A 17,937-nucleotide genomic window follows, 5' to 3' on the forward strand; every position below is an offset into this window, starting at 1 on the left:
GCGTTTTGTAGTACTCATGCAGAGTATAATTCTTCAATGTCCGACGTGATTGTCACGAAAAATGTTAAAATTGCACAAATTGTAAAAATTGTAGTTTCTGGCCGACATGATGGTTGAGCCTATATTCTCGAACAGTTCGTTTGATTTCACAAAACAAGTTTGTGAGTTTAGTGTCTGTTATCTAAAAGGCTTTTGAAAAGATGTTCTTTTTGTTCTTTACACTATCTGCAGAAACCACATTTGTTTAGGTTTATTCGTTTCATTCGGTTTTATGAAAATTTAATGACTAAGTTGAATCTGATCAAGTAACAAAAGAAGGCGGAAGGTTTCGGATATAAAAGTTTGTACAAATCAAAGCACTATGTTAGGATTTGTTAACTTTGTGGCCAATAAGCTATTAACATTCCTAAAATCTCAGTTCTGAGAATCATAAACCACTGTAGAAAGTTCAATCAAGAAAGTACTCTTTATGAAATTACAATCATGGAGTAAAACTGGAATGATTCTTTCACACCGAATACCAAGGGTGTAAAAAAAGTTGGAACAGTAATTATGACTGAGTAGATCCTAAACGTTCCGGAAGTCCTAGGAACCGAAAGTCGGAAACCGGGAACCAGTCGGACAGATTTTAAAAAGTTTACAACCATGAGAAAAATATATCCTCCACAAAATAATGGGAATGGAATGTTTGTTAGACACAAATGATATAATTTAATACCAATATTTGAAGGAAATAATTTCACATTTACTGCAATAGTCTCAAAAAATTTTGATATCTCGACACAAATTTTTAAATATTAGAAATTTCAGACACTTTCTAAAGACTTTAGTTTATACTTTTTAAACTAAATTGAAACCGAGCAACATAGCTAAGATAAAGTCAGTAGCGTTCAAACTTTAGGGTGTCCTATAATTTCGGCTCAGCAACTTATTTGGAATTCAAGTTTGTTATAGTGAGTTAGCGCTTTTATTGGAAAAAATCAGGTGAATCAAAAGGAACTTCTTACGTCGACCGCAAGAGACATTTTGATGATTATTTTGTGATAATTCACCAATTCCACAAAATATTAAAGTTAATCGCCATTACGTCTTGGTGGAAACTGTTAGAAGTTTTCTAGAGGTAGCTAATCTTACAAGAAAGTCAGAAGAATCGAATGAAACAGCATAAACCGACCGTACGAAACGTTTTGGTAATTGTTTTACCCCAATTCCGTCGTTTTTTGGAATGTTTTTTGAATTCCAAAGAAAAAGGCGGGTGGGTAATGTCAGAGACATAACTAGATGTCGTGAATACGAAAAAACTGACACGCTCCCATCACTTTTCCGAATATCAGTTAGTTGATTGATTGTATGAATTGTACAAGCTTTCCTCTTTTTCACAAATAGAGTTTGAAGCGATGCACCTACATTAAAGTACATATTAGTTACATTAAACAGCTACTATTCTACAACTATATGTTCCAAACTTGAAACAATTCTATTTTAATTTGCTGTAGTTTATTTTTATTGAAGCTATGAAGTTCGAAGATATTAGATTCTTCTCGAAATTTCAGTACGAGACAATTGCAATGGCCTGGTCTGAAATGTATCGACGATCTCCGGTATGCAAGAATAATTTTAATAATAATAATAATAATAATGATATTAATAATAATAATAATAATAATAATAATAATAATAATAATAATAATAATATAAAGATGTGTTCAACATCATCGCTTTCGCATTTCCGTTCGTAATTGAATGTGTTAGTGACGGTACAAATTATTTTAATTTCCATCTTGATGAATCTTTTGGTAGGAAATATTGAGATCTGAGCTGGTTCTCGTGTGTGTCTTGTTTCGGTAACAGTTGCTCAGAAAATGGTAGGAAAGCGACAAAATTCAACTAGTTCTTTAGGATGATCTTTAGCACTGAAAAGTGCTTTGAATGGGGCTTGCTGGCCTTGGCTGCCTTTCTACCGGTCTTCGGTGCCATCGTGCTGACGGTGTCTCGTACGTTCAGAGTAGCTGCTTTAACTTAAATAACGCTATTTCTCACATCACATTTCACTTTATACCTGCTACTGGCAGCGGTGTACGGACAGCCACTTTTCCAAAATTCATTTTTCTGTTCACAGGACGGGAAACAGTGAGACGACATAAAAGAGAGAGTTAGTAGAGCGGCAGCCAGTAATCCTGAATTGACTGTCTAGCTGTTAACAGCATCTCGTGGAATTTTTACGCAGAAACACGCACACAGGAGGAACAGTTAAGGGCAAGGCAAAGTCCCGCTCGAACCGTGCTGGTCTGCAGTTCCCAGTTGGCAGAATCCATCCGGAAGGGAAACTATGCCGAGCGTGTCGGTGCCGGTGCACCAATCTATCTGGTGGCAGTGATGGAGTACTTGGCTGCTGAAGTGTTGGAATTAGCCGGTAACGCTGCCTGTGACAACAAGAAAACGAAATTCATCCCTCGCCATCTGCAGCTGGCCATCCGTAACGACGAGGAGTTGAAAACCCCGTCCTTTTCAGGACGACCACATCACTGTGATAAAGAAATATTTAAGATTGCTTTAAGTTTAGCCTGTTCTGATACGCCTGGAAAGTAAAGGGTGATTTTTTAAGAGCTTGAGAACTTTTTTAAACAATAAAACGCATAAAATTTGCAAAATCTCATCGGTTCTTTATTTTAAACGTTAGATTGGTACATGACATTTACTTTTTGAAGATAATTTCATTTAAATGTTGACCGCGGCTGCGTCTTAGGTGGTCCATTCGGAAAATCCGCTTTTTTATCGACAAATTTTGTTCAGCGATGAGGCTCATTTCTGGTTGAATGGCTACGTAAATAAGCAAAATTGCCGCATTTGGAGTGAAGAGCAACCAGAAGCCGTTCAAGAACTGCCCATGCATCCCGAAAAATGCACTGTTTGGTGTGGTTTGTACGCTGGTGGAATCATTGGACCGTATTTTTTCAAAGATGCTGTTGGACGCAACGTTACAGTGAATGGCGATCGCTATCGTTCGATGCTAACAAACTTTTTGTTGCCAAAAATGGAAGAACTGAACTTGGTTGACATGTGGTTTCAACAAGATGGCGCTACATGCCACACAGCTCGCGATTCTATGGCCATTTTGAGGGAAAACTTCGGAGAACAATTCATCTCAAGAAATGGACCGGTAAGTTGGCCACCAAGATCATGCGATTTGACGCCTTTAGACTATTTTTTGTGGGGCTACGTCAAGTCTAAAGTCTACAGAAATAAGCCAGTAACTATTCCAGCTTTGGAAGACAACATTTCCGAAGAAATTCGGGCTATTCCGGCCGAAATGCTCGAAAAAGTTGCCCAAAATTGGACTTTCCGAATGGACCACCTAAGACGCAGCCGCGGTCAACATTTAAATGAAATTATCTTCAAAACGTAAATGTCATGTACCAATCTAACGTTTAAAATAAAGAACCGATGAGATTTTGCAAATTTTATGCGTTTTATTGTTTAAAAAAGTTCTCAAGCTCTTAAAAAATCACCCTTTAGAATGCGCAAATTAAGTGGAAACCTTTGTTCTAACAATTTGTTCATTTTTGTTTTCGGCCGAATACTAAAGTATTCACGACAAAAATACATATTGATCTGTATACGTGGCAACTCTGTTTCGCACGGCATATTTGTATACTAGTATAAAGATGTGTTCAACATCATCACTTTCGCTTTCGCATTGCCGTTCGTAATTGAATGTGTTAGTGACGGTGCAATTTATTTTAAGTTCCATCTTGATGAATCTTTTGGTAGGAAATATTGAGATCTGAGATGGTTCTCGTGTGTGTCTTGTTTCGGCAACAGTTGTTCAGAAAATGGTAGGAAAGCGACAAAATTCAACTAGTTCTTTATAATGATCTTTAACACTGAAAAGTGCTTTGAATTGTCTGAAAAATGCTTTGAATGGGTCTTGCTGGACTTTTTGGCTGCCATTCTACCGGGTTTCAGTGTCATCGTCCTGACGGTGTCTCATGCTTTCAGAATAGCTGCTTTAACTTAAATGACGCTATTTCTCACATCACATTTCATTTTATACCTGCTACTGGCAGCGGTGTACGGACAGCCCCTTTTCCAAAATTCCTGTTCCTGTTCGCAGAACGGGAAACAGTGAGACGACAGGTCCTCGATGTTGCTCTCGTGTGTCTTGTTTCGGGAACAGTTGCTCAGCAAATGGTAGGAAAAATGAGCCACTCAACTTTTATATGGATGCTCTTGTATAGATGCAGACATCTCGCGTTCTGATTGGCTGGTGCTGTCATAGGTTAAATCAAACAGGTTTTTCAATAGTGTACTATTGAAAAACTTCAATGTTGTTGCAATACACGTTCAAGTTGAAAATTTTCGATTCTATTGGTAGTTAGATTATATAAATGCTAACTATTTGAGAGGGGAACAGGTATAGCGTGATGGATAAGTCGATGCCTTTCACCCAGCCCACCTGGGTTCGATTCCCAACTCCGCACATAGGATCAGAAAACTTTTCTGGTCCGAAGAGGTGAATGACAACATGTTAAAACCTCTATAATGGAAACAAAAAAAAACTATTTGAGATTATGTCACACAACTGAAAATTTTATTATAAAATTGTGATCATATTTCCGATGGCATGTAGCAAGAATTATGTTGATTCATTAGATACAACAGGAGATATTCACGATCAAAAACTTATCACTCTCTCAGAGGGTAAATTTTGAAAGGCGCCCCATAGTAAAGTAAGTCGTATTCACGACAAAACCTTTTGAAATCAGCTTATCTTATGAAAAGAAGACTGAAGAATCGAATGAAATAATGTACACGTACAGTGCAAGTGGTCCGAAACGGGATATTAGCGGGACAAAAATATTTTTCACTGTTAAATATTAGTTTTTTGTAGTTGGTGTCTTCATAAAAGTTGTTTGTAATCACATGGCGCTACTTTTGATGTAAAAAGTTACTAGGGTGGTCCTTATTTAGATTGAAATTTGAAATCTAACTTTCTTAATTGAACTCAAAAACGATTTTATTGTACAATAAAGTTGTAGGAAATTTTATTTTGAGCAACTTTGGTGCAAAAACACCTTCTTAGCTTTCCATTTGATCGAGCTACATTAATTTTCCCGAGTAACAGTAGGGTTACTCCAGAAAAATCACTTTATTTTGTTCTAACTTTTTTGTGAAACGTTCTATGCAAAAGTTTTCTTCAAAACAGTTGTTGAACTAATTTTTGCGCACAATTTCACTGAACCATATAAGCTTTTTCATATGAGCTACCAGTGAAACTTTATGATTGTTTTTCATTAAAAACTAGTCAACCTTCAAATACAAATATTCATTAGATGCCAGATCGATAAAAATATATCCTATGTGATTCATGAAAGTTCATAATATAAGTAAAAAATTAAGAGAAACCCGGAAGGGTGTTATTTATTAGTCATTAGTTTTTTAAGTGCTGCTCTGACAAGCCATACACTATTGATCGGAACAATTGGTGATCGGATGATTCCATGTCCGGTGAATATGGTGTGTGGAGTAGAGTTTATCATTTCATCGTTTTCAAATAAGATTTTACGGCTTTCGAAACATAAGGGCCCTTATTATCGGTATCACCTCAATTTCAAAAATCCGTTTGATTTCAAAAGACCATGGCTGGTGCTGTCATAGGTTAAATCAAACAGGTTTTTCAATAGTGTACTATTGAAAAACTTCAATGTTGTTGCAATACACGTTCATGTTGAAAATTTTCGATTCTATTGGTAGTTAGATTATATAAATGCTTCCACAGATCACTGAGCTATGAACTTTCAAAATACGAGAAAGGCAAACGCGCCTTATGAATTATCTTCTTTGATACTCGTTTATACCAAACATTTCAGAAAAGTTTAATTTTGAACTATTTGAGAGGGGAACAGGTATAGCGTGATGGATAAGTCGATGCCTTTCACGCAGCCCGCCTGGGTTCGACTCCCAACCCCGCACATAGGATCAGAAAACTTTTCTGGTCCGAAGAGGTGAATGAAATTAATGTTAAAGCCTCTATAATTGAAACAAAAAAAAAAAAAAAAGATCGTAACTTTTTTATACGTTCAAATCTCGAGTGATTTTTTATGGTATCTTTTTGGCAATACTGTTTTTGTCAGATCACGTCTTGTGTCATTGTCAAACTTGTTCAGTTAGGTTTATAATTTAATCATGAATCGTCGTTTGGTCTACAATTTATTCATTAAACGACGTCAACAAGCAAAAAACAAGCAGTCAAAAAAGTCACTGTTTGGTGTGGATTATGGACCGGTTGCATCATCGGGCCGTACATCTTCAAAGGCGACGATGGGCGGAACTTTACTGTGAATGGCGAGCGCTACCGTGTGATGATCGATGTTTTTTTGCCCAAAATGGAAGAATTGGACATGCCGGACATGTTGTTTCAACAAAACCAAATTGAGAGTCTTCGGTGAACAGTTTGTCTCACGTTTTGGGCCTGTCGATTGGCCGTCTAGATCGTGTGATTCAACGCCTTTGTACTATTTGTTGTGGAGCCTTGCTAAGGCTCATGTCAACAAGGATAAACCAGCAACGATCAGCGCACTGGAAGCCAATATTGAAGTGTTTATTCGTGAAATACCTGCCGATTTGTTGGAGAGATCTTGATCATGGGCCTTCTAAAGCGGAATAGCGGACAACATTTGCATTTTCAATAATTAAATTATATTGATCGTTTTTTCAATTCTAATAATGATTTCTTTTGTGTTCATCCTGAAAATCCTATACCTCTAGAAAAATCACCCTTTATTTTCATATTTTACAAAAAAAAAACGCTTTTTGCGAAGCAGGTTCGTGGAAAAATGTTTACGTTATTTGGAATGCTATTATTTACTTCTTAAAAAAAATTACCTTATTTGGGATTTGTTTCGTAGAAAGAGTTACGTAAATCGAATGATTCGTAAATGGAGGTTTGGATGTATTTTTACATCTTTACCTAGAGTGCAGTGAACTATTTCACTATCAACATATCATAAAATAAAAACAAAACATATCATAAAATAAAAACAAACAAATTACCTTCTATGAGATGATCGAGTTTTAAATTTAATTTTCTAAATAAAACAATTCTTAAAAATAATACCTCGGGAACCGTAGTATTTAGCACAATTTTGATCTGCACTGATTTGGGAAGTTTCCACTTTGTATTTGACGGATCAGGGTCATTTCGCCGAATGACATTTTGCCGAATGCCATTTCGTCGAAAGCCATTTCGCCGAAAGGGTCGTTTCGCCGAATCTTGAAATCTCAGCTGGCGGCAGAAAACCGCTGAGCCATCTTGGCTTCAGTTATGTGGCTGCGCCACATCAGTTATACAGGAGACATAACATGCGGAGATAGCGAAATGATCCTTTCAGCGAAACGACTTTCGGTGAAACGACCCGCTCCCGTATTTGAAAATGTTTTCATAGAAATCTTTTCTTTGCAGATTGACGCTAAGATTTCTGAATTGAACCCATCCGTATTGTTAACTTTGGTAAGTAAAACTTAATTGTAAATTTATTACCTAGCAACCACAAAGAAGGAATATCAATGTGACGGATTTTATCACTGGATCTTTTGTAGTTATGTTTATCGACTGACTGCTTCTTTCTATTCAAACGTTATTCAGTTATACGATGCTAAATGGATCTTCTTTTTTATCTACGGCAAAAAAATCTACAATTGATACTCTGTTCCTATACAGGAATCACAAATCATTACAATTTACGCAATTAAGGGTGCTAATGGTATCGTCGATATGAGCTACTTATCAACACTGTTACACGTCTAAATTGACGTATCAATGTCTCACTAAACATAGTCATCCGATGAATGAAAAATTGAGTTGCACAACAAAACAGCCCATGTCAATCTGCCGGTCAGTTGTACACGTTTCTACTAGTCCTTTATCACAACGACCCAAGACTGGCACTGGTGCGACGGCTGAGAGATACCATCCGCCTAGAGTGCCTGAAACCAGCTGTTCGTTTGGGACGACAGCTTTGTTCCAAGCGAGCAACCGACCTGCCAAATACACAATGTAATGCTAAAGAAACTTTCGAATCCAAGACATTTTTTAAACGAAAAATTCTTGGTTTTGGAAACCAAGTACAAGAGCACACTTCGGGTCAAGAAATGTAGCTATTGGAGACATTTTGTCGAAGGTTTGTCAAGAGAAACCTCAATGAGCACTCTTTGGAACACGGCCAGACGATCGAGGAATCGTAACGTAGGAAATGAGAGTGAGGAATACTCGCAGCTTCAGCTTCATATGATGGGAAGAATAATCGCGCAGGTTTTGACTCTCAAATACCTCGGGGTGTGGTTTGATTCCAAATGCACGTGGGGACGATACATTCAGCTAACAAAACGCCAACAAAGAGTAAATTTTCTTCGAACAATAACTGGAATAACAGGTGGGGTGCTCATCCGGAAAATCTGATTAAATTGTATCAGACAACGATACTTTCAGTAATGAAATATGGATGCGTTTGCTTTCGTTCCGCTGGAAACTCTCATATTATTAAACTTGAGAGAATTCAGTATCGTTGTTTGGGAATCGCCTTAGGCTGCATGCATTCGACACATACAACGAGTTCTGACGGGAGTTCTTCCATTGAAAGATCGTTTTTGGGAGCTTTCATTGCGACTGCTAATTAGATGTGAGGTACTGAAACCCCCAGTTATTAAGAACTTCGAAAGACTAGTCGAGCTTCAATCTCAAACAAGATTCATGACAGTATATTTTAACCATATGTCACAGGAAATCAACCCTTCAAGATATATTCCTATCCGTGACAGCTTCCTAAATGCCGCGGACTCAACTTTATTTTTCGACACAGCCATGCAGCGCGAAGTGCGTGGAATCCCGGATCACCTACGCTCGATGGAAATCCCAAAAATATTTTCAAGTAAGTTCTGGCATATTGACTCTCAGAAAATGTTTTACATAGACGTATCACGAATTTGGTTTGGTATGTTCAACAATAATGTTTCGGCTTCAATTAGGCTTCAAGAACCTGCATCTGTTTATAAAGCAGAGTTAGCAGCAGTTCATTATAGTTTGAGTGTAATCGTCATATTATCTCCAAACCATTATTTTGTCTTCACAGATAGTCTGAGAGCAATTGAAGCCATTAGCTCAAACGCTGCTGGCAAAAACGAACCGCTTTTCTTGGGCAAAATAAAACAATACCTGAACGACATGTTGAATAATAATTACCAAATTACTAAAATCTGGATCCCGGCTCATTGCTCCATTCTAGGCAATGAGAGAGCCGAAACTTTAGCCAAACGTGGTGCTATTGAGGGTGGAATTTATGAGAGACCGGTTGCTATCAACGAATTATATAGCGCGTCTCGCCAAAAATAATTGCTGGCTTCTTGGGATGAAGATAATCTGGGTGCACTCAATTATTCCTAAAATATCGACAAAGGCATGGTTCAGGGGACTGGATGTGAGTAGGGATTTCATTCGTGTGATGTCCCGACTCATGTCCAATCACTACACGTTAGATAAACATCTCCTTCGAATTGGACTTTCCGAAACTAATCATTGTGCTTGTGGCGAAGGTTATCGCGATATTGATCATGTCGTTTGGACAAGCGTGGAGTATCGTGATGTCAGATCTCAACTATTAAATTGCTTGCGTACCCAAGGTAGACTATCCGCGACATTCTTGCTTGCCGTGACCTTCCTTACATGAAACTTCTTTATCATTTCATTAAGTTCCAATTTAAATCTTATTTTATGTTAGACTCCTTTCTCTTCCATGAGTTCTACCAATAGCCAGCTATCATATTTTGAATAAAAATGATGAACTGATACAAACAACCCTGAAATAGTTAAATAATAGCAAATCGTTTGATAAAAAACAGTGTTTAGATTAACTAATTAATACCAACATACTAATATGATATTCGAAATGTATTAGGTTTAAAGTACTATGTATTGTGGATGCCACGGCGGAGAAAAAATTGCCTATAAATAAAACGTATTTATGAAAAAAAAAACTTTCGAATTCAAAATTTTGAATTGTTACCAGCAATTCGGATGAAATGTCGTCGCTCTAGTTTTAGGCACTGTACAACCACCCACCGTTGATACTGGTGCTTGGGGAAACGAATCGATGAGAAATTCAACGCAAGCTGACCGTTCGGAATGTCCTTTGTAGCTAACATTATTTCACCGAATGGTAGCTCATCAGGTCGATATACATTGTAGGTGTTTACAATTCTGTTCGATGGCGCGTGTAGTTCCGATCTCTCATTAATGTGAAATGTATTTTCGCAAATGAATTCCCGAGAATACAATGAAGCGATTTTTACTGGTGATCAAACAATTTCTCGGACTGGTTGTTTCGTGTTTTGATGGCTAAATTTTATTGGTTGTCAGAAATAAAACTCACACTAAAATTTCTGGGGTGCATGTGGTTAACAAAACAATGTTCTGCTCGTGCGTTCCGTAACCGCTAGGTATAGGATGCGAAATGAAGTCAGCGTCAGCGCTTCGCAAACGTGTTTATCAAATTAATCCGCAAGGTGTGCGTTTATTTACTGATGCTACACATTTCTGCCGGCACGACCCCGTTGGAGTAGAGGAAAATTGGCAGTCCGCCTTATTCGAATGAGGACTTCTATCGAAATGTTTACCATTCATCGCCTGTAGCTGCATAACTGAAACGACGACGACGACGACAACGGCGGGTGGCGGCAATGGTGGTGGCGACAATGAACAATGTCAACAAAACAACAACGCCGGTACCAGTGAACCAATTTTGTTTACTTTGCCTCGCAGTGCAGTCTTCCACACATGCAGGACACACATATGAATGCAACGTGACTGCGCGTGCTGGATGTTTATGATGCCGTTGGCCCTAGTTGACTCGACCGGAAAGTGTGTCTCGATCTGAACACAGAAATAAGACACTAACGGCAGCGAGGGGTAAACCGAATACTGTTTGTTGTGTCTATGAAACTCGTACAAATTTCCCGTGACGTTATCCAAAAAGTAGTCATAATTTTACATAGGGTAAGGGCTCCCTATTTCATCTCAGCTCCAATTTCCATCTCATTCTTTCATCTCATAACTTTGAACATTAATCATATCTTTAAACGTACCTGAACAAAACTGTGGAACGTTTTAAAACATTTATTCTAGGTTTTGCCACACTTTTCAATTGAAAAAAATAGTTAAAAAACCTTCAACGATCGCTTTTTTCATTTAAAATAAACTCACTTTTTGATTTAGGAACCACTTTCGTCTGAAGTTTTACAATTCATCATGTTTCTGTATATTTACTAATCGATTCGTCTCAAAACATGATCTCTATTTCACATAATTACACAACTATTCAATGTTGTATGACTTTATAGTTAGTAATGTTCACTTTCCACTTGTTTATTCAACGATTAAAGACTTCTGAAATTACCTGATAAGCAATAAAAGCAATGAAAAATATGAGATGAAAATTTGCACTTAATTCACTCGATTGCGCTTTGTTTTCATCTCATTTCGTATCGCAAGGTTGCCAAGTTTTCTCATAATGTTAAATAAAAAAATTTATTTTTTCTTCTTTAAATTATCATCAACAAGTATTTTTTGGTATCCGTGACATTAGTTTAATTATATCATTGATATTTATATATACATAGAACTGTTTTGGATTCTAATATTACCAAATAGAACGTGCTAAATAATAATCAAATAAGCATTGTGGCAAATCTAGTAGCACTGGTTTCTTTCCGCTATACGTCACCATAACAGTGTTAAATGTGTGTGTTTCATCGGCTGTGCACAGAGATGCCAGATATTTTCATAGAAAATATGTATCTGCTTTATCTGTTTTCACTAATAAAATGAATCAAATTCAAATTCAAATTGGTTTTAAATTTTAATATAAATGTTTATCAGTGTTCATCATCAAACATTTGCACAAAAGATTTCCATTTTAACATGTGATTTGTCCGTTGATTATTAAACTTTTAAAGAAGTACTGCAATCAAATACTAATAGATACTCAGAGAGAAAAGTCTAACGTTTTACTTCTCACTTTTTATGAACCTTTACAAATCTGTATTAAATTTAGAAAATCTGTAATCTGATTTAACGAACGCGAACGCAAAAATCTATACAATACAGATAAATCTGTATGAATGGCATCTCTGATTCTGCATTTTGTTTTAAGAAGGGCTAATGCCTAAATAGAAACCATTCTTTTTTTGTTTTTTTTTTAAGTTCTCCAAATTAACTGCAGAGTAAAATTTTAAATTTAAAACGAAAGGTAATAAAAACGATCCAAAAAATTTTAAACGTCGAAATGATTCCCAACTGATTTTTAAAATATCGTGTGTTGTGTCATAGTTGGCATTAGGCCCTTTTTAACGAAAATTCTGACATTTTGAACCTGAGAGTGTAATAGTGCAATATTTTGGTTAATTTATGGGATGAATAAAGGACCAGCGATAGGATGAATATAAATCTTTGAGATGAAATTAGGAGCACAGTAGTGAACAAAACAGAAGCGTTTTAGCTGATTTTTTTAAATATTATTTTAATTTCCGAGGAATGTGAATCAATTCCCAATGTGGAGCAAGGCGAATTAAGCAAAAATATGAAAAAATCGTAGTGATTTTGGTGGCTGAATCAGGTTGTTAAGGTAACGTCCTTACAAATGAGATGAAATAGGGAGCCCTTACCCTATCGAATTATTGCAATCACGCAGATAACGGACTAATGTTCGTGTCTAGCATGGCATGAACTGAAATTGACTTAACAGCACGCGAAACGCAGTCAAACAGCTCATAACTGTTGAACTGTGTAGTGATGGTTTGGAGAACATAATACGATCTCAATAACACATGCCTTCAAATAAAGAAATATCGGAATCATAAAAAAATCGCATAAATTTCTTAGGGTGAGGCCAGAGTGGGCGCGATGCGTAGCGCGAAAGTTTTCGAATGAGAGTTATTTATTTATTTATATTCATATTTATTGAAACGAAAATTCCTACCAAAATCAAACGAAATCATCTTGATTGAATCCATTCTTATTTAATCCATCTATATGCGGTAGTGTCAATTGACGCAGCTCTATACGAAGTTGAAGCTTTTTTTTGCAGAATGCAAATCTTTCTCACGCGACGAAGTTTTTTCTCCAGTATTTTCAACTTTCGAAGCTCTATTTCCAGAAGTAATGTCCTTCTTCGACGGTATCGATCATATCGTTGTTTTTGTAATGTACAGAAGACTTTATCAGGTGTATAACTTAGCTTCCGCCGTTTTCCGATAGGTGGCCGTACCGGCTGAGACTGGTCAAAATACATAGATGATAATGCCTTTAAAGTGAGTGTGTACAGTGCCTAACGAATTGTCATCACCGTTTCAATGGCAGTTGTTCTTGTTTTCGTATTATTCACGCTCGAAAATGTGTGTTTATGTGCCCAATTCCCGCCATTTGCGGGAAGTTTTATTTTTCTGTTACAATTCGGAAAACATGCAACTGAAGCGCTTCGAAGGCTCTCAGAAACTTACGGTGATGCTGCTCTGAGTAAAAGAACGTGTCGGGAGTAGTTTCAACGTTTTAAAAATGTCGATTTCGATGCCGAAGACAAACATGGTGTTGGAAGAGAAAATACCTTCAAAGATGAACAACTAGAAGCATTGCTTGATGAGGATTCGTGCCAAACCCAAGAAGAGCTTGCCGAATCGTTGGTAGTGAGTCAGGAAGCCATTTCAAAACGTCTCAAGGCCCTGGGCATGATTCAGAAAGAAGGAAACTGGGTGCCATACGAGTTGAAACCGAGGCACATCGAGCACTGTCTATTTATATGTGAGCAACTGCTTCAAAGACAAAATCGTAAGGGGTTTTTACATCGAATACGATAATCCTAAACGCAGAAAATCATGGGGAAAGCCCGGGCATGCTACTTCGTCGAAGGCAAAACCGAATATTCACGGCGCCAAGGTTATGATTTGTATTTGGTGGGATCAGCTCGGTGTGATTTACTACGAGATCTTAAAACCAGGTGAAACCATCACAGGAGATCGCTACCGAACCGCTTTAGTCGCGCGCTAAAAGAAAAGCGGACACAATATCAAGAGCGAAATGACAAAGTCTTCCTCCAACACGACAATGCTCGGCCTCACGCCGCAAAAGTGGTCAAAAAGTACCTGCGGAAACGCTGAAATGGGAAGTCTTTCCCCACCCGCCATATTCCCCAGATGTCGCCCCTTCTGACTTCCACCTATTCCGTTCGATGGCACACGGCTTCGCAGATCAACATTCTCAATCATTCGAAGAGTTGGAAAAATGGATTGCTTCATGGATAGCTTCAAAAAAGGACTCCTTTTTTCGAGCCGGGATCCGAAAATTGCCGGAAAGGTGGGAGAAAGTTGTTTGAATAATACACCTGTAAGCAGTTTTTCGCAATAAAGCTTTTAATTTTGGAAAAAAAGCGGCGGAAGCAAAGTTGTACACCTGATATATTCCTTGAAGATTTTTGGGGATATGTTTAATGGCGCATTTTCATCTAAAAATTTTTAGAAAATGTATAGACTTTTATCGAGATAACTCCAAATATTTCCCAAACTCATTTAATGCCCTTTCATTGACTGTACTAGCCAGTAATTTCTAATGTTTTCGAAACCTCTTCCCAACATTTGCGCATTCTGTTGAAAAACTGCTCCGATTAGAGCTTCGATATCAATAAAATTATCTTCTTCCGTCATAACCAAAAATTATTTAGGCAACCCTCGTTCGCTCGTTCATCGCATGAAAAACTGTGCACCTGCTGATTTGTTGTTTTTCGCACCGAAAATCGCTTGTCACTACACAACGCTTTGTGTTTACTCTGAAATACATGCTATCTTGCTGTAAACAAATGAACGAATTACAGATTTTTGATGATCCCATCGCTTTGCGTCGCGTGTCGCTCCCACTCTGGCTTCACTCTTAGTTTTTCGAATCGACATCGACACGTATTATTGGCGTTGATCGCAGAACAGTGGAAGAGGTAAGATTATAGAATGCGGTGTGCGATATCATACGATCACCGAATAAGATGTATGATCATACAGCTATACCAAATGCTGAATCAGTCTGATTCAAGACGATTAACACACAGTTCAATAACATTTCAAACGTAACTATAACATATGGATGGATATCACACATAAAAGAAATTAAACTCATTGATTTTTGATTATATGATCATAAACATTGTTTTATCATTCAATAATCAGAATACTCAGTTATTTATCGTATTGAATGAAGTTCCATTCAAAATGCAGTTGGCGTTTTTTTTTCTTCAGTGCAGTGAATTTTTGTTATCATCAATTCAATAGTGTACGTAATCTTTTGAATTCAAAGTATTATTAAGTTAACATAAGTGTGTAGTTATAAACACAATGCCTGTATGATAGGCTAACTCCAATCAGTGGCGTACCGAGTAAATTTGGCGCCCGGGGCAAAATTAGATTTGCCGCCCCCATCGTTGGATTAGTGAGCAAAAAACAAAAGCTAAACTCCATCTCCGGAAAGATGACTTGGACGAGCAAAAAAAGGTTCCATGGATTGGCCGTTTGCCGCCCTCCTAAAAACGTTTCGCCCGGGGCGAGAGAACACCAGAATACATTTAAAAAAAATCACAAAATCGTTCTGATTGTTCGAAAAGTGAAGTTGCGTGAGTTAGCTGACATCATAAAGATTTCAAAAGAACGTGTTGGCTTTATATTGCATGAGCATTTCACTATGAGAAAGCTCTGTTCAAAGTGGGTGCCGCGTTTGCTCACTGTTGACCAAAAACGAGTACGTGTTGATGATTCTGAGCAGTTTTTGGTCATGTTTATAAGCGTAACCATCCGGAATTTTTACGCCGATATGTGACAATGGATGAAACATGGACTCGTCCCTTTACTCCGGAACCAAAACGATCGTCATCTGAGTAGACAACAACTGGCGAACCTCGTCCAAAGCGCCCAAGAGGGCAACAATCGGCTGGAAAGGTTATGGCTTCGGTATTTTGGGATGAGCGTAGTGTAATATTTATCAACTATCTTGAGAAAAGAAATACTATTAACAGTGAATATTATACACCGTTATTTGAGCGTTTGAGGGCTGAAATTGTAAAAAAACGACCGCATTTGACAGAGAAAGTTTTTTTGTTTCATCAAGACAACGCTACGTGTCACAAGTCAATCAAAACAATGGCAAAAACTACATTGAACTTGCTCCCCAACCACCGTATTAGTCAGATTTGGCTCCCAGTAACTATTGACTGTTCGCAGATCTGAAAAAAATGCTCGACGGTAAGAAATTTCGAAGGTTAGAAATTTCGAAGGTTATCGCTGAATCCGAGGCCTGATTTGAGGCAAAAGATAAATCGTTCTACAAAAGTGGTATTGAAATGTTAGAGCGGCGCTGGAATGAATGCGCTGCTCTTGATGGAGATTTCAGCCCATATGTTAAAATCCTTAATTTGGAGATAAGTTTGTGAAAATGTCATCTCTGAGAATTTGCTGTGAGTTCCATTTCGAAGTTTTTGACCGCTCTTACCGGTACTTTCGGAATCGGTGAAAGCGATGTTAATTATTTTCTATGTGGATTCGGAATTTTTTTTTACTAATTGATATTTACTTTTGTATCTGCGCTCACGCTTCCAAGAAACAAAATGTACCAAAAGCACACCGGGAACTTCATTTTCGTTCGGCACGTCAGTATAGACATTGCATTTCGATGCAAATTAAACAAGTGTTCTGTAAGTAGCAGAAACTTTACGTCTGCTTAGCGGTTCAAATTGAACTGCCGAGTTTTGCATAAAGCAGTTCAATTTGAACTGCTATGCACTGATGAGTCAAAGACGAAACGTAAACATATCAAAATCGGTTATGTGCCCTAGCACAAAATTTGGCTAACCCCTGAATGACCAAACCTGCATCGGCCAGAAAAAGTCGAAAACACGTTTTCGTTCGGCACGTCAGTATAGACATTGCGTTTCGATGCAAATTAAACAAGTGTTCTGTAAGTAGCAGAAACTTTACGTCTGCTTAGCGGTTCAAATTGAACTGCCGAGTTTTACATAAAGCAGTTGAATTTGAACTGCTATGCACTGATGAGTCAAAGACGAAACGTAAACATATCAATCATCATTAAGATTGTTTTTTTTATCTGAGAGCCTCTCCCGAAACAAATTCCTTGGTACGGGCCTGATCAAAACCAACGTTTGACGTTAAATTAGTACAGCCTCTGTTCTGTAATGAAGAAATTACTTCAAACACAATTTGAAGAACAGTTTTCTTGTAAATTTCGAAATGACGCAATTGAACAATAAACTGAGATTCATGTCTAAATATATTGTGCACTGTTACTTCTAGAAGAAGCGTTATTATAATTAAGTTTCTTGTACTAGAAGTCAAGAAATTAGACATGAAACAAGAAAAACTCAGGTTTTGGTTGAAATGCGTCATATTGAGATTTACAAGAAAATGGTTTGTTCCGATAATTTTCGATATGAAAAAACATTACCGAACATCACAGAATTTTTTTTAATGAAATTGCTTTATGTACACATAAAAGAACGAATGAAATCGTTTGTCAACATTTTCAATAAACTTTCTGTGGTTTGACTTGATTAAATTTTATTTTAAATAGCCAGTTACCCCCGGTCAACCCGATTCTGGGACTAGGTGCTAACGTAGCAGTCTAGCATAGCGTTGTCATGTAAGCACTTACAGTAGTCAGGTGCTATTGTAATATGACAAGGTGGGAAAGGAGGGTACTGACGAGCCGGTTTGTTTTGCTATCGCCCATATTGTGTATCACTATGTAGTGTGAGTCACTGGACACTTTTCTGCTGATGTTTTGCGATTATTGTTAATAATTTCAAGAGCGGATCATACTTTTAAGTGTCGGCGAGCCCTCTT

The 17,937-nt window shown here is 37.5% G+C and overlaps 1 protein-coding gene across 3 annotated transcripts in view; it reads left to right on the top strand.

Annotated features, from left to right (window-relative positions):
* Positions 1–17,937, top strand: part of LOC131437754 (xaa-Pro dipeptidase) — a 286,503-nt gene that overhangs the window by 222,476 nt on the left and 46,090 nt on the right. For all 3 annotated transcript variants that reach the window (XM_058607311.1, XM_058607310.1, XM_058607312.1), the window contains one exon: positions 7,463–7,510. In XM_058607311.1, the coding sequence (XP_058463294.1) occupies positions 7,463–7,510 (48 nt within the window). The remainder of the gene's footprint in view (positions 1–7,462; positions 7,511–17,937) is intronic.

Source organism: Malaya genurostris, chromosome 3, assembly GCF_030247185.1.
Source record: "Malaya genurostris strain Urasoe2022 chromosome 3, Malgen_1.1, whole genome shotgun sequence".
NCBI classification, from domain to species: domain Eukaryota; kingdom Metazoa; phylum Arthropoda; class Insecta; order Diptera; family Culicidae; genus Malaya; species Malaya genurostris.